This window comes from Sminthopsis crassicaudata, chromosome 3, assembly GCF_048593235.1.
Source record: "Sminthopsis crassicaudata isolate SCR6 chromosome 3, ASM4859323v1, whole genome shotgun sequence".
Classification (NCBI taxonomy): Eukaryota; Metazoa; Chordata; class Mammalia; order Dasyuromorphia; family Dasyuridae; genus Sminthopsis; species Sminthopsis crassicaudata.
The window spans coordinates 9,989,676-10,010,197 of record NC_133619.1 but is presented as its reverse complement, the minus strand read 5'-3'; the positions used below and the strand labels follow the sequence as shown (position 1 = coordinate 10,010,197).

The window sequence follows — 20,522 nt, the reverse complement described above, 5'->3', positions numbered from 1 at the left end:
GGGAGCCGTCCCAACTCCACCATGGCCTGGAACCTGGCCAGCTTCCGGCTTGTCCAAGGTTTAAAAGCAAAAGCGAGCCTTCTCAATGGGTAGACTAAAAGGACGTGCCCATCCTTGACCAATGGTCACCAACGCTGGCTGCCTCCCGCAGACCCCATCACTTCCTGTATCTCCAGGTTCAAGGTTCATTTTCGGGAGATCAAATGACCTCCCCAAGGTCCCAGCTCTGGGAACAGGGACCATGTGACTGAATACTGAGAACGACTTCATCCCATCAGTCCCTGCGTCCGTTTCAGTAGCTTCCCTGCTTGGCGGGGACTCCGGTGACAGTGATCAGTAACCCAAAGGAGGACCCAGAGTGGGGCTTCTGCCCCCAAAGCCATCAGGAAACTCTGGCAGCCGCTGGCGCCGCTAGTTCCCTGAACCAATTACGTGTCAAGAATGGCTCTTTTTAAGGAAAAAAAAAATTAATGAAAAGTGTCTGAGGCCAGCATTATTAAATATTTAATTTAGTATTTATCTGATGTACACTAGAGATGTGCAAATTGACATAATGCCCCCTTAGTGACAAAGGGAGTCTGGAAAGTCTAATAATTCTCCGGCTCTGGACCCAACCAGCCCCACCCAGATAACAATGAAGCTGTTCCTACTCCCACGGGGTCTTTACAGTGGCAGGAGTCAAAGAATCAAGGAGGACTTTTATTAGGAGGACTGCCAGCGTCACCCACTCTTTGTCTGGCCAGTTCCCCAGAGACTTTATCTCTTCTAGAGACTTTATCTCTCCAAGGGAGACTTTATCTCTTCTAGAGACTTTATTTCTCCACTGGAGACTTTATCTCTCCACTAGAGACTTTATCTCTCCACTAGAGACTTTATCTCTCTACTAGAGACTTTATCTCTCTATTAGAGACTTTATCTCTCTATTAGAGACTTTATCTCTCTACCCACAGCGGGACTCCTCCACTACTTTCTCTCTCAGTCGGGACTCCTCCACTGAGGATTCAGCCATTCTATTCATGCAAAGTCCGGCCTCCCAAAGCCATAGTAATCTTTTCATCAGTCCAGCCGGTCGGGTCTGCGCCGCCAGAGGGGGCTCCCCAACCCCCCCCCCCCACGCGCCGAACTCCGAGGGGTTTAGGGGAGCCAAACCTCTGCATTTGGGTCCCTGACCGCGAACCTGCCTCCCTCATCCCTCCCGACCAGCAGGAGCCCCATCTCATTCGGCTCCCTGACCGAGCCCCGAGCACTGGAGCCGCCGTCAGGAGGAGCCTGTCCGCAGGCAGGGGGAGGATGTCTATAGAAACCTTAAACCGGGAGATCTCCGGCTGCTGAAGCTCGGTGCGGGCGGGACCTCACTTTCCCAATAGCCCGGGTTAGTCGCTCCCATGAGTCCGTCTCCACAAGACTTCTGTTCTGTCCGCTCTCCTGACCGGAAGAGTCCGCAAAGGGCTTCGGACGGACAAGTCTCGAGCGGAGAGTCAGGGGCGGGGCGAGAGAGGAGCGGCGCGAGCCCCTGCAGGGCGAGGACCCGGGGCGGGAGAATGGTGACGCCCAGCAGAGGGATCGGAAGGGAAAGAGCGGATTCGGCCGCGGGCGTGCTGAGTGCGAGCCGGCCGGCGGCTCCAGCTCGGGACGCCCAGTCCTGCTGCCCACGAAGCGCTCCCCACGCCACGGCCGCAGCGCGGGGATGCTGAGCCCCGGACTCCGGTCAATTTCCAGGGTTTTTTAGAATGAGTGTAGACAGGCAGGCGTGCGAATCCTCGGTACGAGCTCTGATTGGCCGAGCTCTCCACGCTGACCAATCATCGCGCTGTCCCTTTGGTTCCCCTCTCTGCCTCCGCGAGGGGGGGAGGGAAATATGAAGAGCCTCGTGACGATTGGCTGATGTAGTGGCAAGACTAGCCAATCATATCTCGGATCGAGAATTTTCACAGTTCTTTCTCCTCCCTCGCTAGTCTGAATCTAACAGTCTCGAGGCAAGAAGGGCGCGGCAGTGATTGGCTAGAATGGTGGTCACCGACCAATCCAGGCTTTGACCGTGGCTTTGTACGTCTATCCAGACAGGTCTGGAGGGGAGGCGGGGAGAAAAGTCGATGGAAGAACTGTGATTGGCTGGAAGGGTTACTATCCGCCAATCATCTCTCCCATCGATACCCGTCCTCCTTCTCTGGGCTGCCAGGGGGGTGGGCCCTGAGAAAGGAGGGTGGGGGGAAGGGTAGGGAAGCCGGGTGGTGATTGGTTGCAAGGGTGGCCCTCTGCCAATCGGCGGCCCCTCCTCTCCAACTGTCAGCCCAGGCTCGGCGAGGTCGGCCGTGTGCGCGTAGAGGGGCTCCCCCGAGGCGCGCGCCCGTGCCCGCCTCAGCCCCAGTGGGCTCCAGCATGGAGGGGGCGGCGGCGCTCCCCGCGGTGCGGTCAGGCTCGGGGACCCTGCCTGTCACCGGGGAGAACGGCGGCGGAGAGACCTATCCCCGAGAAAGGTGACGGGCAGCCGGGGAAACTGAGGCCCAAAGGCCGAGGCGGGAACCCTGAGCTCGAAGCCGGGGGGAGCCGCGGGACGGGGCCAGAGGGAGGAGATCGATAGGACGGGGTGGGGGGGGTGACCGGCCTCGGTGGGGGTTGGGGAGGTGTGCTCAGCGGGGGTGCCGGGGGAGCTCCGCTAGGCCGGACCGGGACGGGGGGGGGGGGGGGGAGAACGCCGGACTCCTCCTCGCGGGGTCCCGGTGGCCGGAGGCCCCCCAGCAGACCCAGATCCGAGAACCTGCCCAGAGATGCCGGGACGGGGGGTCTGGGCCGCGTCCGGCTGTCCGGCGCCTCTCCCTCCCCGGGAGCACGGGCTGTGCCGGCATCCCCGATCCTTCCGATTGCAGCCTCTGGGGGCCCCGGTGCAGCCCCGCCCCGAGGAGTTGGGTTCCGGGGGAGCCGCGCCCGCGGCCCCTCAGGACCAGCTTGTCCCGGGGCGGGCCGGGCGGCGGAGCACGTGTTCGGCCCCGTCTGGATGGTGCGCCCCGACCCCCTCCGGTCCCAGCCGCGGGCCCGGCTCCATCCCCGGGACAGGGGGAGGCCGGCACGGCCCCACAGCCTGAGGAGAGGGGGGAAGGGGCGCCGATCCTGCCCAGAGCTGGGCCCAGATGCAGGGGCGTCCGCGGGGCTGGGTGGGGGGCGCCCTTCGGCCCGAGCCCTCGGCCTTCCGGGCCCCTCTCCTCCGCAGAGAAGGGAGCTTCCCTCCCGGGGATGCGGGCGGGCCTTGTCTGCGCCCATTCTCGCCTCTGTTGGGACCCCCGCCCGGCCCGGGCTGCTCTGTGGATCTGAGACGGGCCCGAGGGTCCGGAGAAGTTCAGGCCCCACCTCCGGCCCGGTCCTGGGAGACCCTTAAAACCGTCTCCTCTCCAGCTTCCGCGTCCTCCGAGCCGAGAGCGGGGCCTGGTCCAGGACCATGGTCAGTACGTGGCCGGGGGCAAACACTCCCTGCGGGTGTGCAAACTCCCCCCCCTTCGGGAGTTCCCTGCGGGTGTGCAAACGGCCCTGAGGCAAGAAAGCAGCAACTCCAGTCAGCAAGCATGGGGTCCCCAAGGGCCGGGGCCTCTCCCTCCTTCCTCCTCCCCCACCCTCCTCTCTTTGCCCCCCTCCCCCGCCCTCCCTCAGTCTTCCTCTGGATTCTGCCGCTCTGAGGGAGTGACTGAAAGCTGCTTCCTGCCTGGCTCTCCCCTCCCGGCTGGATTTTTTTTAGGACTAGGGAAAGGAGGCCCTACCTTGGCCCATTTCTTATCTAGCCTGAATCACTGAGTCCCATCAAACTGAGACTTGTTAAAGACCTTAACTTGACCAGGCCCAGGTCTCCAGGCCTGCTGATCCCTATCTGGTCCCAGTGCCCTGGAGGAGAGAGTGGTGACCCGCCCAGCCCCCCCTTAAGTCCCTTTCACATGCAAGTCACTGTCACTGCCCCTTGCCTTGGTCCTCTTCTAGAAGGAGGCAAACAACTTTAATTTGGGAGGGTCACGTGGGAGCTTTGTCCAGTGATCGCCCTGGAACCATTAAATGCTCTTCTCTTTGCCCTGAAACTGCCCGTCCTTCATGATAGACGGACAAACATGGGTTTCTCCTCCTGAACTGGGTCTTGTTGTTTTCCAGGAAGATTTACATGGATTGCAATGCCACCACGCCTCTGGAGCCGGAGGTCATCCAGGTGGTGACGGAGGCCATGCAGGAAGCCTGGGGGAATCCCAGCAGCCCCTACCTGGCAGGTGAGGGACAGAACCGGAGAGGGGGGCGCCTGGCCTCTTCGTGGCTGATGAGTGCAGCAGGCGGCCTGTGGTCGGCCCGGCCTTGTCCCAGGCGGCTTGGAGCCTCCGGTCCTTTGCACACTCCCTGTCTCCTACAGTCCCTGTTTACATGATGTCCCCACTGGGGACTTCCTCCGCGGGGGCTGATCTCACCCCTGGCCATCCTCAAACCACCGCTGTCCCCTCTCCTTTTTGGCCTCTGTCCCAGGGGAAAGCGTAGGATCCCAGAACCTCGAAGTGCCACGAGAAGGGAGCTCAGGGTCTCTGGGCCAGCGCCTTTTCTGCCCGAGAAGTGGCTAGGAGGGCTGGAGGCAGGTTTGAAGCCGGCCTGTGAGTCGGATCACTGCCCGGCACAGCGGAGTCATGGAGCTCTGGTTTCTGCGGGCATCACGTGGTTAGCCGTCCCCTCTCGGCTTATGTGCTGAATTTCAGTCTTAGAGTGAATCTGGTCCTTATAGAAGCTTAAAGGAAGAGATTGTTTTAACACCCCGAATTTTCAGGGACCCCCAGTCTCCCTGGCTCCGGGTCCCGCTGCTGGTCATTCATTAATGTCCCTAGTCCATCTGGCAGCCTTCCCCAGCGGGCGTCCTGGACCTTGCCCCCGCCCTCTCACCGGCTGGAGCTCACCCTGCACTGAACTGCGTTTGACCAGATTTCCAACCAGGGCAACTGGATCCCCGGGGAAAGGGGCTTCCCTTGGGGATCTCAAATGAGGACTACCTGCCAACCATTGCTCCTGTTTCCCCATGGGGAAAGCCCTGGGAAGTGTGGTTCTCTCTGTCTTACCCACTGGGAAACTGAGGCTCGAATGGTCAGTGGGCGTGCCCAGGGTGACTGGTGGAGCCGGTCCTGGAGCCCGACAACTCCTCAGCTGCATGGGGCTCGTTCTTTAAACAGAATCGAGAACGAGTGTTTGTGGCCTCCGAAGGTCAAAGTGCCGTACACAGGTCAGGTCCTCTGATCCTGCTGCCTGGGCGGGAGGCAGGCCCAGGCCGAGAGACTAAATACAGGGCCTCCCTGCTGGTGTCCTGGAGACTGGCGTCCCGCCCTACCCCGGAACCGCCTGCAGCAGCATGAAGATGGACTTCCCGCCACACAACTGCCTTCCCCTTCCTGTGATGGTCACTGGGGGTCCGTGACTTCGCCCTGTTTACTCGTGGAATGTCCTCACCAAGCTGCAGCAGGGGGTGCTGGCTGCTCTTCCCTTTGGAAAAGGCCTTGGAGGTCTACACCGGCAGCAGCTGGGAAGGCCCCAAAGCCAGCTCTACTCCTGGGCCAGACTTGATGCGGAGCATTGGGGATTCTGGAGTCACTCAGAGGGGGATGGCCCCAGGACAAGAGAGCCCATCCGTGGGTGCATGTGTGAGGGCGGCCACTAGAGCACCACCACTGCCAGGCAGGGGGGCCCGCCTGAGGGGACTGTGGCACTCCGGCCTCCGCTCGCTCTTGGCTACATGGAACCTTGTCTAATTCTGCACACACGGACCAGAGGAGCCTGGTGGCCCCTGGCCGGACATGGGCCCAGAACCACTTGCCCTCCTTGGCTTTACACCTACATCACTGAGGGAGGTCCAGCCCCGGGCCTCTGGACACCTCCTCGTGGCGAGAAGGTGCCCAGGTCAGGGTGGGCTGCTAACTGACCCTGAGGCGGGGTCCACTGGTTCTGCCTCCAAGGAGGCCTTTAAGCACAGTTGATCTGGCGTCTTACAGCAATTGTGATCAATTTTTTTTTTTTTTTTTGAAGGCAGAAAAGCCAAGGATATGATCAACGTAGCCCGAGAAAACTTGGCAAAGATGGTTGGTGGAAAATCTCAGGATATCATCTTCACTTCAGGGGGAACAGAGGTAAGGGCTTTAAACACAGCCTCCCTCTCCTGAGAGAGAAGTGTTGTTAGATCAGGCGCTTAATTTGGCAGCCATTTATTAAGCACCTAGTGTAAGCCCCCTGCCCAGTGCTGAGGCAACTATCGATGAGAATGTTCCCAGCCTCATGGAGCTTCCACTCTCATCAGGGCTTAAATCACAAACCCCCCCCTCAACGTGGGAGGCCTGGGCTTTACGGGACAGCGGGAGGTTTGAGGCAAAAGAGGCTCTTTGAGACCCCGGAAATGAGGGGTAGGAGAGCGCTCAGTTAACAGAGCTGCTCGGCAGGAGAGCCGAGTCTGAGGAGGGAAGGCGGGCCTCGGGCCTCAGTTTCCTCCCCTGTCAAATGGCACTGGGGGACCTCCAGGGCCCCTTCAAGGTCTAAGGCCAGGGTCCCAAAGGGTTTTAAGCAGCAAACTAACCTCTGTGATTTGTCCTCTTGTCCCCGGCTTCCAACAGTCAAACAACTTGGTGATCCACTCCACCATGAAGCTGTTCCAAGAAAGCCAGCGATCCAAAGGGGCCTGGCTGGCCGAGCAGCAGGCCGGACTGGTTGGCAGGGCCAAGCCCCACTTCATCACGTGTACGGTGGAGCACGACTCGATCCGCCTGCCCCTGGAGCAGCTGGTGAGAGAGGGAGTGGCCGGTGAGTGCAAGCTGAGACCCCCACTCAAAGGGACCCCTCCTCTCCCAAGGTCACTCCCCCTTGGTGTTGCGCAGCCCCCCCCCCCTTCCAATACTCTTCAAACACCCTCCTGGCCACCCACTCTCTGGCTCTCTCTCCATGGCTTTGAACAGGCTCCTCCTCCTTCCACATCCCCCATGACCCCTCATTTCCTTCTGCAGGCTCGTCCCAGTTTTCCTCCCCTTCCCCCAGATTTGCTTTGCATTGACTTGGTTCTGATCTGCTGGTGTCCATGGCATCTCTTTGGCTACACCAGCTTCTGGAGGGAGCCTTGGAGCCCCCAGGGCCCAGCCCCGTGCTCCGTCCTAGCAGACACTTAAGGAAGGCTTTCCTATGGATCTTTGGAGGGAGGGAGAGCCGGCCCAAGTAGTGATGGAAGTCTGCCCCGGACCAACCAGAAATAGTTAGCGAGACTCTTTCCCCCTTTCCTTTATGTTATGGGTGCCTTGCTTTCTGGTCTATGAAAATTATTTCAATATATTTGGATCTACTTTTGTTTCCCATAATTCCACTCGTTGACCAGATAAAGCTTTCTCAGCTCCTCAAAACCGTGCTGGGTGGAATCCCACGTGCATTTGATCCTTCACAACTTACAAATATGAGATTTTTTTTTTTGCTCCTCAAGCGTGAAGTCCAAGCCCCTTTGGGCCATTCCACTGTCCAGTTTTTGTTAAATCCTGATTCCCTTTTCCAGAGTTTGGGGATCTCGAATTGATCCAACGCCGAGCAAACATGCCCCTCCTGGGCAGCATTTGGCACCTTCCATTGGGCCTTCACGGAATGAAACTTGAGGTCCTTGTGAGACGCTTCATTCGTTCGTTCATTCATTCATTCATCCACTAAACACTTAATGAATGTGTTTGGAGCACCGTGATGGGTGCGGGGGGCGTTTGGAGTTTACACAAGAAGCCTCCGCTCTCATGGGAGACCATGCCCTGGCACATAGTGGGTGCTTACATGGCCTTTTTTTTTTTGAGCTGATGTTGAAGACCACTGGGTCTAACCCCCCTCATTACAAGTGAGGAAACTGAGGAAGCAAAGACCCCACAATACGAAAGAGTAGGGTCAGCTGCTTTAGAAACTAATTACATGCTCGGTGCCCGGAGACGTCAGGGCCCCCCTCGGTACTGGGAGGGGAAGTCAGCTTTCAGTGTGGGAAATCCAGGAAAGAAGAGGCAGGAGGTGGGGGGCAGGGCAGTCAAGGCCCGGTTGCAAAGGACAGAGCATCGGAACCCTCGTGTGGCATGAGGCCAGTCAAGCAGCAGGAGGCTGGAGAGCCGGTCCCGTGGCCATGGCTGGGCCCGGCTGGACACAGACGAGCTCACACTGCATGTGGTGGGCCATGGGCAAGGGCAGGGAAGTAGCACATGTGGCCCGAGACAGGGTCAGGCCGCTCACCTGGGCCCTCGTGTCCCTCACTGCAGATGTCTCCTTTGTCCCCGTGTCTAAGCTGAGCGGCCGGGCAGAAGCCGACGATGTCCTTGCGGCTGTCCGACCCACCACCTGTCTGGTGACCGTCATGCTGGCCAACAATGAGACCGGAGTTATCATGGTAAGCAGGAAGGGTTCGTGAGGGCGGGACTGCTCTGCAGGAGGTGTCCCCGGGCCGATCCCTTCCAGGCTCTGTGTCTTTGCAATGAGCTTTTCTCTTGGTTCTGCTCGCTTCGGTTTTAGGAAGCTCCTGGGGCACCCGGGCCCTCCTCAGCTCTTGGAGAGAGCGCGTTTTCCTTCAGCCATTCCGCAGGGGGTGGCAGCCCCCCGTTTCCAGGCCTTTGCCAGCGCCACCATGTGTGTGGCATTTTTGTGTCCAACGGCCCTCCTCTTCTTGGATCTTTTGGGGAACAAAGCTAGAACTGGGGTCTCCAGCTGCAAGGGTGTGAGGTTTCATCACACTTTGGGTATAGTTCCAAATAGCTTCATGGTGCCGGGCGCACAGTAGGTCCTGACTGACTGACTGAATGGAGCCTTTCCCAGCTCCCCCAGGAGCACATTCATGCGCCGGACTCTGCTACTTTGGCCATTTTCCTTTTTTTAGTCAATTTTATCGCTCCGATGGTATGAAGTGGAGCTTCTGAGTTGCTTTAGTAAGGATGTCTCTAATTTTCGATATAGGCCTTTGGCCATTTCTCTATTGGGTAACGGCTCTTATTGGCTCTTGTAAATTTAGGTTTCTTCTATAACAATGATAACTAATGTTTATTAAGTATTTACCGTGTGCCAGGCACTGCGCCAAGTGCTTTACAGTTAGAATCTCACTTGTTCCTCACAACGATCCTGATCCCCATTTTAAGAAGAGGAAACTGAGACAAACAGGTTAAGTTTAAGGTCACAGAGTTTGGGGTCACATTTGAACTCAGTTCTTCCTGACTTGGGGCCCGGCGCTCTATCCACTGGGCCACCTTGCTGCCCTAATCTTAGAACTACCTTTATCGGAGAAATTGACTGAAAAGACTTTTTTTCCTCAGTGCCTTATTCCAAGGTACTCTCTTTCACTTGTCTGGTTGTGAAACTCTTCCCCCAAAATAGTCCAAGCATTAATTTCTTCTTCTCTAATTTGTTTATTTTATTTTCTTTTCGCTTTAGTACGTTTTATTTTTTATTTTTAAAATTATATGTTTCTTCAGGACTCATGTAGGGCCCTAATTTGTTTATGATGTGGTCATTCGGCTCATGTGTCCATGTGTGGTGTGAGATGGCGGCCTGCACCTAATTTCTGCCGGTCCATCTCCTGGTTTTCCCTGTGGTTTTTGCCCAGTGACGGGTGCCCACTGGTTCCAGTGTCTGCTTCTGGTTGCTTTCACGCACCCTTTCGGGACCAGAGCCACGTGAGGTCCAAGCTTCCTTCGTTTCCCGTTCTAGCCCATCTCTGAAATCAGCCGCCGGATCAAAGCCCTGAACCAGACTCGGGCGGCCTCCGGGCTGCCAGCCGTTCTCGTGCACACGGACGCGGCCCAGGCTTTGGGGAAGAGGCGCGTGGACGTGCAGGACTTGGGGGTGGATTATCTAACCATTGTGGGCCACAAGGTAAGGAGGGCTCCGCGCCGCTCCCTTTGCCACGTCCTCACATGCTCACTTCTCAATAAATTCTGGAGAAACAAAACAGTTCTCTGCCCGCCGACTGCAAAGTCATTGTGTGGAGAACCCTGTTCTTTGTCACCTTTTATGTGGAAAGTGGGAAGGGGATCCACGCTGAGGTTCAGTTCGCTCCTTCCTCTCGGATCACGGTTGGCTGTTCAGCCAATCAGAGCCGGAGCCAATTCTCAGTAGGAGAGCCCGAGGGTCCCCCCAGAACGGAGAGAATCTGGGCCTTCCCCTGCCTGGTGGCCCCAGGATACAGGCCCCGTCCTGGGCTTGGGGGAGACTCAAAAGAGTCAGGCCCCGAGATGGGACGGGAGAGTGAGAATATGGAGCAAGTGCCCTTGCTGGAGCCCCGCAAGTTTGTGAGGCGCCTTGTGTCCATCAGAGTCTCCCGGCAGTTCTGGATGGTCCCACAGTTAGGACTCTGGAGGGCAGGGGATAGCATTGTTGCCTCCCCACTCAGCAAGGGACGTGGAAGGGCCTGTGGTAGTGGTGCAAAGACACGAATGTAAAACATTCCCATTGGGGGGCGAGCACTTTCCAAGGGCTAGCCTTGGATTCTCGGGGATCTAAGCCTTCCAAAAGCTCTCCTTTGGATCGGGGTGAAAGGCAAGCCAAGGAAGCGATGGGCAGGATACCGAGAGTCCTTCCTTCTTGAACCTCCCCGCCTCCCTGTGAGGTGGAGCCTGCGGGGCTAACGGGCCCATTTCACAGAGGGAGAACTTGGGAACCTTCCTGGTTCCGAGACCAATCCTGGATCCCTTACACTGTCCTCTGTACTTGCATCTAGATACCCCCAGCTCCGGCTGCAGATTCCTGGGTTCCCCCCTTCCCCTGAGAGCTTCAAGCTATGGCTGCACCTAATGCTGTCAGACCCTGCCCCCCTCTGTTCCCTCCACGTGTCCATGACCTTGTTGAGTGCTTTGGTGAAATATGGCTGAACTCTGTGCATGTGACACCTCCTGAGCACCAGGTCTCCTAACTGCGTAAAAGTCCTCCCCGTCCCCTGCCTGGGCCCTGCGGACCGTCCCTTCTATCTGGGGGCCCCCTCGCCCTAACCCCGCCTCTTCGGCCCCCTCCCATTGTCCCCGAGCTTCCCCAGACCACACGAGGGGCTTCCCAGCCGCTTCTGCCCGCTCCGAGCACCCAGGATGGGGGTCAGCCAGGCGCGGTGACTCGGATCCGTCCAGGGAAGCACCAAGAGCTCACTGGCCATGTGGGTTCTCCCCTTTCTGACCCAAAGATCATTGTCTGTGGCAGAGGGAGAGAAGCACAATCGCTGCCCCTTTTGTGCCTGTGAATGGGTTCCCTTTGTGTCTTCAGAATGGAGTCCTTTGCAGTTCTCCTGTCTTCTGGGGGCTGCCCTCCCGCTGGGATTTGGGTCAGGGGGATTCCCCGTCTCCAGGGGCATCTGAACCCTTGGCACGGGCCCTGCTGTGATGCAGGGGTCGGGATCGGACCACCCCCAGCTTTCCCCTCTTCTCTCAGTGTTCTCCCATCCCATCATTCCCACCCTAGCGACCAGGGTTTCCACTTGAGGGAGATTCAAACCCCCAAGATTATTTCCCACCATTGAAGCTTCTACCTTTTGAAGAAGTAAGCTGGCGGGGAGTGAGTGACGGCTCCGCTTTGGGGAGAGGGGACATCAGGGGTGAGATGGAGCCAGTGTGGCCGCCCTGGGCCATGCCCTCTGCCCGATCTCTGGGCTGAGGTGTCCTGGGGGGACGTGGGAGCGCGGGCGCCTCTGTGACTCGGTTCTGCCTTTTCCTCCCAGTTCTACGGGCCCCGGATCGGAGCGCTCTACGTGCGCGGCCTGGGCGTCGTCACCCCGCTGCACCCCATGCTGTTTGGAGGCGGCCAGGAGGGGAACTTCCGACCAGGGTGAGGCGGGACGCGGGGCGGCGGCCTCGGGGGCGAGGGTCCTCTAACCGTCTTGGTTTGCCGTTTCTGCTTCCCTGGGGAAACGGTGCCCGAGACCCGAGGTGATGCTGTGGGGGCAAGGCTCTGCAGGAGTGAATCAGGGCTGCCTTCCTCACTCTTACGAGCGCGGCCCAATATGAACCAGCACCAAGGAGGACGACCCATCTCCACCTGGCACGGTTTGTATCCTGAGATGCAAAATGGCCAAGCCCCGCCCTGCTGTGGCCCGGTCCCCGCGCTGCCGCTGCCGGGGTTCTTCCCGCCGTTTCTGGTCCGCTGACGCTCTTGGTTAGAATTAGTCACTCCCTCCCTGCTCCCCCTCGGACCTTTCCACCTCACCTTTCCAAGACCCGGGGCCTCGGAAGGTGGCTTGGCCGTGGGCACTGCTGGTCCGAGGTGGGCGCTGTTGGGTCTGAAGTAGGCGCCGTTGGGTCAGATTATATTAGCTTCTTTCTGCGTGTCATTGGGTGGTCGAGGAGCTTCCGTCCCAGTTCTGAGGATTGCTTGTGGCGGGTAATTGTTGGCACTTTGAGTGTTTCTGGAATAAATGCCAGTGCCCTGAGGAGAGCCCTGGGGGAAGGGAGCAGAAGCCCGTGAAGGCCCCGAGCCCTCGGTGCCCTGGCTCTCTCACTGGTTCCACACTGACTGCCCTTGTAGGTTAGCTCCTTCCTGGCCCACCGAGCAGCTCCTGGGGGATGGTGGGTGCCCAAGCCCTGGTTCTGGAAAAAGAAGCGAGAGACCAGACCCAGCAGGAGGCCTGGGGAATGGAAGCGGCCACACTGGCTTTTTGCTTGGGTTCTGAGAAGAATGTTGTGGGCATCTGCGGACATGGGCGGGGGGGGGGGGGGGACCTAGAGCATCTTCCTGGGCTCCTGAGAGGCCTGTGACAGGCCTGGGAATGGCCGGGGAGCCGAGAGCCCGAGTGCTCATGGGAGGGGCCAGCGGGCCCTTGGTGCCCACTTGGGGGTGCTCCCCCCGCAGCCTTGCGCTTGTTGCTGCCCAAACGGAGAGACTCACACAAGTCCTAGTGTTAGCGGACCCCCACGTTCCACCCGAGAGGTCGGTCAGTGTCCCGGTCCCTCCGGTTAAGTCTCCCGGCACCAGGGGAGGAAGAATCAGACTCTGGCCGACCCTCCCTTCCCCCGGCCTGCCTTGGGTTGGGCTCCCCCACCCTCCGGTGGTCTGGGCAGGTCTGCGGGCTGGGGCTGCCCTGCTTTCTGTGGCCTTGCCATGGGCCCTGAGGGGGGGGGCTGGAGCCTTCTGCTGTCACCGGGCTCCTGGCACATCAGGCCCACACCCACTGGGGGTCCTTCTTGGCCTTTCAGGTGGCCGGGGATTTTGAGTGTTGCCCCCAAATTTCCATGTGGGGGCAGGGGCAGGGCCCGTTGGGGCTCTCAGGAAGGGCGGCTCAGTGAGCACTCCCGGACAGGAGCCTGAGGAGCCGGGGTGGGGCAGAGCCCGCTGCCCTCCTCCTGCCAGACTGGACCTGGCCAAGGAGGGAACTGGTTTTTCTTGACAATGGAGACTTGTTTTAAAAGGGTTTTCTTTTTTCAGTGAGAGCTGGGGAAGGTGGGAGGATGGGAACATAAATGGCTGCTCATTTTTCAAATTTTATTAAAATAAAAGAACTTTTGGTTTCCCAGATTTGACCCAGGCCCCATTTCTTTCCCTCCCTCAGGTCGGGGCCCTGCCTGTTCACCTGTACCCTCCCCTGCCTCCCTGCCCCTCCTCCCCAAGTTCCACAAAAACACTGAAAGATTCCTGCCCCGCCCATCTTTTTTTCATTTTACATCCATCCCCCTCCCCCTCCCCCCACCATCTCCCCACCTGTTTCTTGCTGCCCAGAGACCCGTGAACCAGGGAAACGGCTCCCACCATTCTAGGACTAGAGAGAAAGGACTGAAGTGCGGGCGTCTTCCTGAGTCAGGTTCTAGTGTGAACCGGCAGGTGGCCCCCGGTCTGGCGGCAGGTCCCCCGGGAGAGAGGAGGGGGGGGGGCTCCCCGTGCGGCACAGAAGGGCCTGGGACTCCCATGGCAGCACGCTCGCTGGAGGGCAAGCCCTGTGTGATTATATGAAGCTTTTTCTCTTGTGAATAAAATGAATTTATTCACCTAAAGGTAGCTGGCTCCTACCACCACATGCCATCGGGTCAGGGAGCGCCATTTTGTTTTCTCCCGGGGATCTAATCTTGAAAATCTCCTTTCTTTTAGGACCGAGAACACCCCCATGATTGCTGGGCTCGGCAAGGTGAGGAGGAGGGGCTCTGGTGCTTCACGTCTCCCCCAGGGTGCAAGGGCCTAGAAACCCCCCAACTGCCAGCTGGTCCTTAGCGCCTTCGCACAAGGTGGGAGTGAGGAGGGTCCCAGGGACCCGGGGGTGTCCCTGGAGCCCAGGAGAGTCCGTCTCTATTTGCTGAGTGGACTTGAATTGCTGCTGACTTTTACCTCAGTTTGGTTGGTCACGTTGGGTGATTGGTCCAAAATGTTCACGTCTGTATAATTCTGTCCCAAGATCCCATCTGCTGCCCCAAAGGAATAGCCTAGAGATACGGAAAGATCCCCCGGGAAGCGTCCAGGCCTTAAGTTTCAGGCTGCATCAAACGGAGCCGCCGTGTGAGCGAATGTCATTTTTCTGTAGACTTCGGGACCATTAGAATGGAAATGGCCAAGGCTCAGCGGAAGTCGGCCGCAGGACTCCGGAAGCCCCGGGGCATTGGCTGGCTTGGGACAAGGGCCATGGCTCTGGGGCATCGTTTTCTATCAGAGTTTTGGCCAAATATTAGCTTAGGTCAGCTGGGGGTCCTGACGGGAAGCCCAGAGCTCGCCCTCCCCGGGCTCCTCCAGACTGGATTCATGGGGCCTTTTCCCCTGCAGTCTGTAGAAGGGAAGCTTCTAGTTGGTCCGAGTGTGGGTGCTGCAGACCCCGGGAGAGCAGGGGGTCTTACACAGGGAGCGTGTAGCCTGGCAAAATTGTATGGCCATTTATTAAGCACCTGTTGGATACAAGGCGACTTGGCACGGCGTTCCCCTTGCTGGGAAGGGTTCATTGCTTGCTTTGAAAACTTGTGAGATGTGAAATTGCCTTTTATAAATAAACCCATTTTATGTCTTATTATTCAATTCTCTGCCTTGATCGCTGCCTGATTAAAAATTAACTTTGCACACAGGCCCCTGGGCATTGAGTGAGTGTTTCTGGGACAGAAAATTCAAGTTGGGGCAGCCTTGGCCCCTGGCACAGTGGGAAGCGTGAGGCCGGGCTCAGAGCGGGGGACTGGGGTCAGAAACCCCGGTGGTGGAGTTTGGGGTGTGGGGGCCGACGGGGCCGGGGTTTATCTGGCTGAAGCTGAAGCAAGTTCTGATAAGTAATTGGGAACTAATTAGCCACAGGGAGGGTTGCTTCTTCTTTTCCCCTTTTCTTCCTCCTTTCTTGTTCTTCTTTCTCTCCTTTCTTTATTAATTGTCATTTCTTCTTTAGTATCTTGTGATTTATCCTGCTCTTTAAAGCTGACTTCCGGCTGGATTTTAAAAGAGAGATTGTGTCTCCATTAAATAATGCGCGGCTCCAGAATGGGGCGCTGCCCGAGCAGGGGGCAGCCCCGGGACCATGCTTTCTGTTTGTAGGCGGCGGAGCTGGTGAATAAGAACTGCGACACTTATGAGACCCACATGAGGAAGATGCGGGATTACCTGGAGGACAGGTTACAGGTAGGGCCTGGCCTTGGGGCCGTGGAGGAGAAGCATCAGCTGTGATCGGCTGGCGGGGCGGCCCGGGCGGGGAGCAGGGCCCAGGAGGAGGCCTGTTGGGCTGAAGGGTGAAATGCAGCCCGAGAAAGTCAGGAAGGAACCTGTTACAGTAACAAAGAGGGAGACATTCAGCGGGCCCAGGCCCCGGAGCAGGCGGGCAGCCCCGAGTGCCAGGGAGCTTCTGCCCACTCGGCCCTCCATCTGCCCTTTTGCCCAGACACATGGATGTCTGCTGGGAGGGGGCGAGCTTCCTGGGGGAAGTGTCCAGGTGAGAAGCTTTCCCAAACTTCCCTGTCTTTCCAGGCTGTGTTTGAAAAGAGGATCCACCTGAACAGTCTGTTCCCAGGCTCTGAGCGTCTCGCCAACACCTGTAACTTCTCCATCAGCGGCCCGCAGCTGCAAGGTGACCTGGCACCCCACTCCGGCCCCGGCCCTCATTGCTCAGTCAGGACCCCCCTTTCCATTCCCTAACAGCTGGTAGGGGACGGAGCAGGACCTGTGGGAACAAAATGGCTGAAATCAAGACTTTGGGGTCCTGCTGACCCTGAACTGCCCTGCTGTGGGCACGTTTAAATGAACTCCCAGACACAGGGATCCTCCTCCTCCCCCTCGGCCCCCAGAGCAGCTGTGACAGAACCCAGCCCAAAGCTGCGCTCCTGTGATTCTCAAATGAGCTGTGCCTGGAAAAGCCTGGGACTTCCTGGAGGTCAAGGCCCCAGGCCGGGACCCGGGAGATCCTGGGGGGAGGTGGGGGCTGCTGCCTTACGAGAAGGGAAAGGGTGAGGGGGCTTTGGGGTGGAAGAAGAGCTCATTCCATAGCAGAGAGGCTCCCTTTCTGTGTTGGCCTTCCAATCCCAAATTGGCCACGTCTGTCTGTGTCTGTGTGTGTGCGCAGGCCGGCTGGTGCTGTCTCACTGCAGGATGCTCCTGGCCAGCGTGGGGGCTGCTTGTCACCAGGGCGACCTGTGAGTATTCTTCTTTCAGGAGAAGTTTTCTGACTTGGAGAAGGTGGGAGACAAAGCAACATGGGGGAGGAAGGAGGGGCGCTGGGATGGCTTCTGACCTGGAAAAGGGCGCTGGGGTCCTGTGCTTCCTCTGTGCGGTCCAGAATCCCCTGGCACTGACACTTGGGCAGATTTGGGCCTGTGCGCTACGTCCTTGGGGATGGCCCGTGGGAGCCCCAGAAGGCCCAGCTGGGAGGCGCCTTTTCTCGGAGGTCCCTCTGCCCCCCAGGTCCCTAAGGGAGGCACTCAGGGGGCTCTCCCCTGGCCCAGCCAGTCCGAGGCTACAAGGGCCACCAGATTTAGCTGGGATTTCTCTGTGCTTCAGATGAATGAGCACAACGTGAAATGATTCCCCCCCCAGGGGAAGAGGACGGGCAGCCGGGGCCCCTTACTCGTCTGCTCTGGAGGGAGGCCGTAGACGGGGCCACGTTCAGCCCGGGGGCAGTAGCAATGTCCGGCTCCTTCTCAGGCCGGGGCTGAGAGTGGCTGCCCGGTCCCCTCATTTGGCTGGCCCCCACTAGGGGTAGGGACCTCCTGGGAAGGCTGTGCAGTTAGTGATTGAGGAGTCCCACGAGCATCCAGCCTCGGAGGCCAGTGGGCAGAAACTCCTTTCTCCCTCGGGTGGGTCCTTCCTCAGCAAACGGCTCACAGCCCTGGCTCTCCTTTCCAGCCCGTCGCCCATCCTGCTGAATTGCGGCATCGCCCCTGACGTGGCCCGCAATGCCCTCCGCCTCAGCGTGGGCCGGACCACCACCAAGGAAGAGGTGGACCTGGCAGTGGAGGACCTGAAGCAGGCGGTCTCTCAGCTTGAAAAGAGCCTGAACTCATAGAAGATGGAGCAGCTCCGCCAGGGGGAGGGGCCCGTCTCCCCATGAGATGAGGGCAGGGGTCCCGCCTCAGTGAAGGAAAGCTGCTCTGACTCATAGGAAACTCCACGGCCAGTCCTGGAATAGCTAACGTGGAAGACTTTAGGAAATACTTTATTTAACCCAGAAGAAGAAATCTAGGATAATCAGACATTTTTAATTTTGCATCCGACATAGGATGGCGTAGGAATTGGGACCGATCTGTGAGTTGTCCAGGAAGGCTCTGCGCTGGGGGTCTCCTTTTCTCATAGGAAAGAAGGCAGGGGACCCCGTAGGTGGGCATCCCATGGCAGAACCAGGGCTTTTCTATGGAGGGAGGAGGGAGGTCTAACCCAGATCGGGAAGCCCCCCTCAGGAGCTATTGGGTGGAGATGGAGGCAAAGGGAGAGGAAGGAAGGAGGCGGCTGGCGTCCCTCACCGGCCATCCCGTCTGAAGCAGGGCTTTGGCGGCCGGCCGGCCCATAGTGAATTTGCACAGCAAAATCAGATAATAGATTTTTTTTTTTTTAACAATTTCAAGTCCATAAAATCTTAGTTTGGAATAAAACTCAAGACTTAAGTTTAATGAGAGCTGCTCAGTCCTAGTAAGGTCCACCTTGAGGCCGGATATGATATTATCCGTTTTATTTCCATGTTCAGGGTTATAAATGTCATTTTCATAGGAAAGTCTTTAATTTTAGGAACGGAATGCTTAAAGCTTTGTAAATCTCGCTCAAAAAGAAAAGGGATTTTTAAATCCGAGGAAAAGATACTTCTCAATCTATGCTGTAGCTGTTCCCCTTCTGGGGTCCACTGATGTCCGCCCCCCTCCGGAGGCATTCTGACCAGAAAGCAAGTCACCCCAACAGCTCCCTGGGTCACCGTCCCCAAGCTCCGGCAGCCTCGGAGCTGAACAAACTCCAGGCAGCCAGCTATTGTCCTGGCGTTTTGGGGAATAGCAATTGTACCAAAGGCTGTTTCTGTGTGCCCCAGAGTCCCCCACTAATAGCCAATGGCAACAAAGGTTTTCTTCGGTGGAGACGACCCGGCCTGCTCCAGCTGGGGCTCTTGGGAGCCCTCCCCCAGGCTTGACGACAGCTGTGGCCGTGGGCTCTGAAACATCTGGCTTAGACACCAAAGATTTTGTCCAGTGTCTGGGATCTAAATAGGAATGGTTTTTAGCAGATTGTCTCTATTTTAATTGTGCCCAATGTGCTCGTTACCGAGGAAAACCACCGTGTTTTCAGCTAATAAAGTCTTTTTATGCTAATGCCTGCGTCGTGGCTGCCCTGCTCGTCCCTGCTCCCGGCCTGGCTGAGGGCTCACGCGGTGCTGGGCCCAGGCAGCTTTCGTTCTGGAGGGAGACGCCGCTGACGGCGGCAGAGCCAAGGCCCATGGCCCAGTCCAGTTCCTTGGTAGCTCAGACTGGTGCAGCCCTCTGGGAGGAGAGAGGCAGGAGAGGGTCAGTGAGCCTGGCATGAGGGGTCTCTGTTTCAGGGCTGGAGCCTTTCCTTCCTCAAAGATGTTGTGAGTCAGGGATGCTTCATGGTAGTAGAGTCAGCTAGGTCGAGTTTGGGGAATTTATAGGACGCTGGGTTAGCCGGCATTTATTAGTGCCCGCCCGTGTGGTGCCATGTGCCTGGCTCTGGGCGAAGCTCGGGGCCTACAAAAAGGCAGAAACATGGGCCCTGCCCTCAAGTGGCTCAAGGTAATGGGAGAGAACATGCAGACAAGCAGGCTCATTCAACACAGAGACGGGCTACACTGGAAGCCCCCAACACTAGGAGGATGAAGACTCTTGGAGGAGGTAGGATTGGGGTTTTTTTTAAGGATTTTTTAATTAAAACTTTTTATTTACAAAACATCTACATGGGTAATTTGTCAACAATGACCCTTGCATAGCCTTGGGTTCCAAATTCTCCTTCCCCCCAGATGGCAGGGAGTCCAATACATGTTACACAGGTTAAAATATATGTGAAATCCAACATGTGTAAACAGAGACAGTCGTCTTGCTGCACAAGAAAAATCAAAAAGGAAACAAAACGCAAGTGAACAAAACGATGAGAATGCTGCGCTGTGATCCACACTCAGTCCCCACAGTCTCCGGGTGCAGATGACTCCTCATCACAAGACCCTTGGGAATGGCCTGAATCACCTCAGGACTGCTCATCATAGTCTTGTGGCCGTGTACCGTGATCTCCCGGTTCCGCTCACTTCCCTCAGCATCCGTCCCCGGGAGGAGGAGGCAGGATCTCCGCTAAGACTCGGGGGAGGCTGGGAAACCAGAGAGCCGCGGGGAGGAGGGGAACATTCCAGGTGAGAGGGACAGCCCGGGAACATAACACAGTTGGGAAGTCCCGGGGACTGGGCCCCACTGACGCTTCAGCGCAGGGATTCTGGAGGGGACGCTGTTCCTCATGTAGCAAGTGCAGGGTGGTCAGGGAAGGCCGCGCCTCTGCTCTGGGCCCATAGGCACGGGCACGTTGCCCGCAAAACTAATTAGTCTTGGCTCATGCAGGAGTCTTGGCTCAGTAAGATGGCAGGGGAAATTCAGTTTTATGCTGATATTCTAATTCAAAGTACTTTCACGGTGCCCTGACTGCTATTTGGGAACCAAAGACCTGACTACTCAGGACTGCTAGCCACGTTGATTAGTAATAAGGACATGGTCGTGGTGACACAGGAGAGCGCACCCTCATCAATCAGTGCTAGAACCATTGACCCTCTACCTCACAGCGAAATCAGTCCCCCTCTGAAAGCTTTGTGAGTTCCCCTTGTGGGGCAGAGCACCTGGTGCCGATTCTGTTCCGGCGAGATCTGTCAGGTGGAGGAGGGGGAGGCCCCACAGCTCTCACAAAAGCTGGAATTTTCCATGTTATATGGCAAGGGGAGATAAAAGAGTGTCTATGGGCCGTCTGTCTAAAGGAAAAGGTCATTTGGTGACAATCCCAGGATGCTCTGAGTCCTTGCTGGCAGGATTCTTGCCAGGTCTTCCTCAGTGGGCTGGTCCTTCACCTGGAACGCGGTCACCTACCTGAGAGCCAGCGTGCCTTCAGAGAGGGCCAGGGAACAGTCAACATGCCATTTACTGCCCAACAGCTTC

The 20,522-nt window shown here is 57.6% G+C and overlaps 1 protein-coding gene across 1 annotated transcript; it reads left to right on the top strand.

Annotated features, from left to right (window-relative positions):
* The first annotated feature begins 2,273 nt into the window (after positions 1 to 2,273).
* On the top strand, positions 2,274 to 18,689 carry SCLY (selenocysteine lyase). The gene is made up of 12 exons (XM_074298007.1): positions 2,274 to 2,477; positions 4,129 to 4,241; positions 6,025 to 6,125; positions 6,603 to 6,789; positions 8,253 to 8,380; positions 9,688 to 9,852; positions 11,681 to 11,787; positions 14,038 to 14,074; positions 15,448 to 15,531; positions 15,874 to 15,973; positions 16,466 to 16,535; positions 17,245 to 18,689. Exons 1-12 carry the CDS (start codon positions 2,380 to 2,382, stop codon positions 17,402 to 17,404), a joined length of 1,350 nt encoding a protein of 449 aa, XP_074154108.1. The 5' UTR covers positions 2,274 to 2,379; the 3' UTR covers positions 17,405 to 18,689.
* Positions 18,690 to 20,522: the final 1,833 nt, after the last annotated feature.

What these genes read in the sequence shown, in the direction of transcription:
- SCLY (XM_074298007.1), top strand. Translation starts at nt 2,380, where the DNA reads ATGGAGGGGGCGGCGGCGCTCCCCGCGGTGCGGTCAGGCTCGGGGACC. An exon ending in TGATTGCTGGGCTCGGCAAG is followed by an intron (nt 14,075 to 15,447) that starts GTGAGGAGGAGG and finishes TTCTGTTTGTAG; the next exon opens with GCGGCGGAGCTGGTGAATAA. An exon ending in CAGCGGCCCGCAGCTGCAAG is followed by an intron (nt 15,974 to 16,465) that starts GTGACCTGGCAC and finishes GTGTGTGCGCAG; the next exon opens with GCCGGCTGGTGCTGTCTCAC.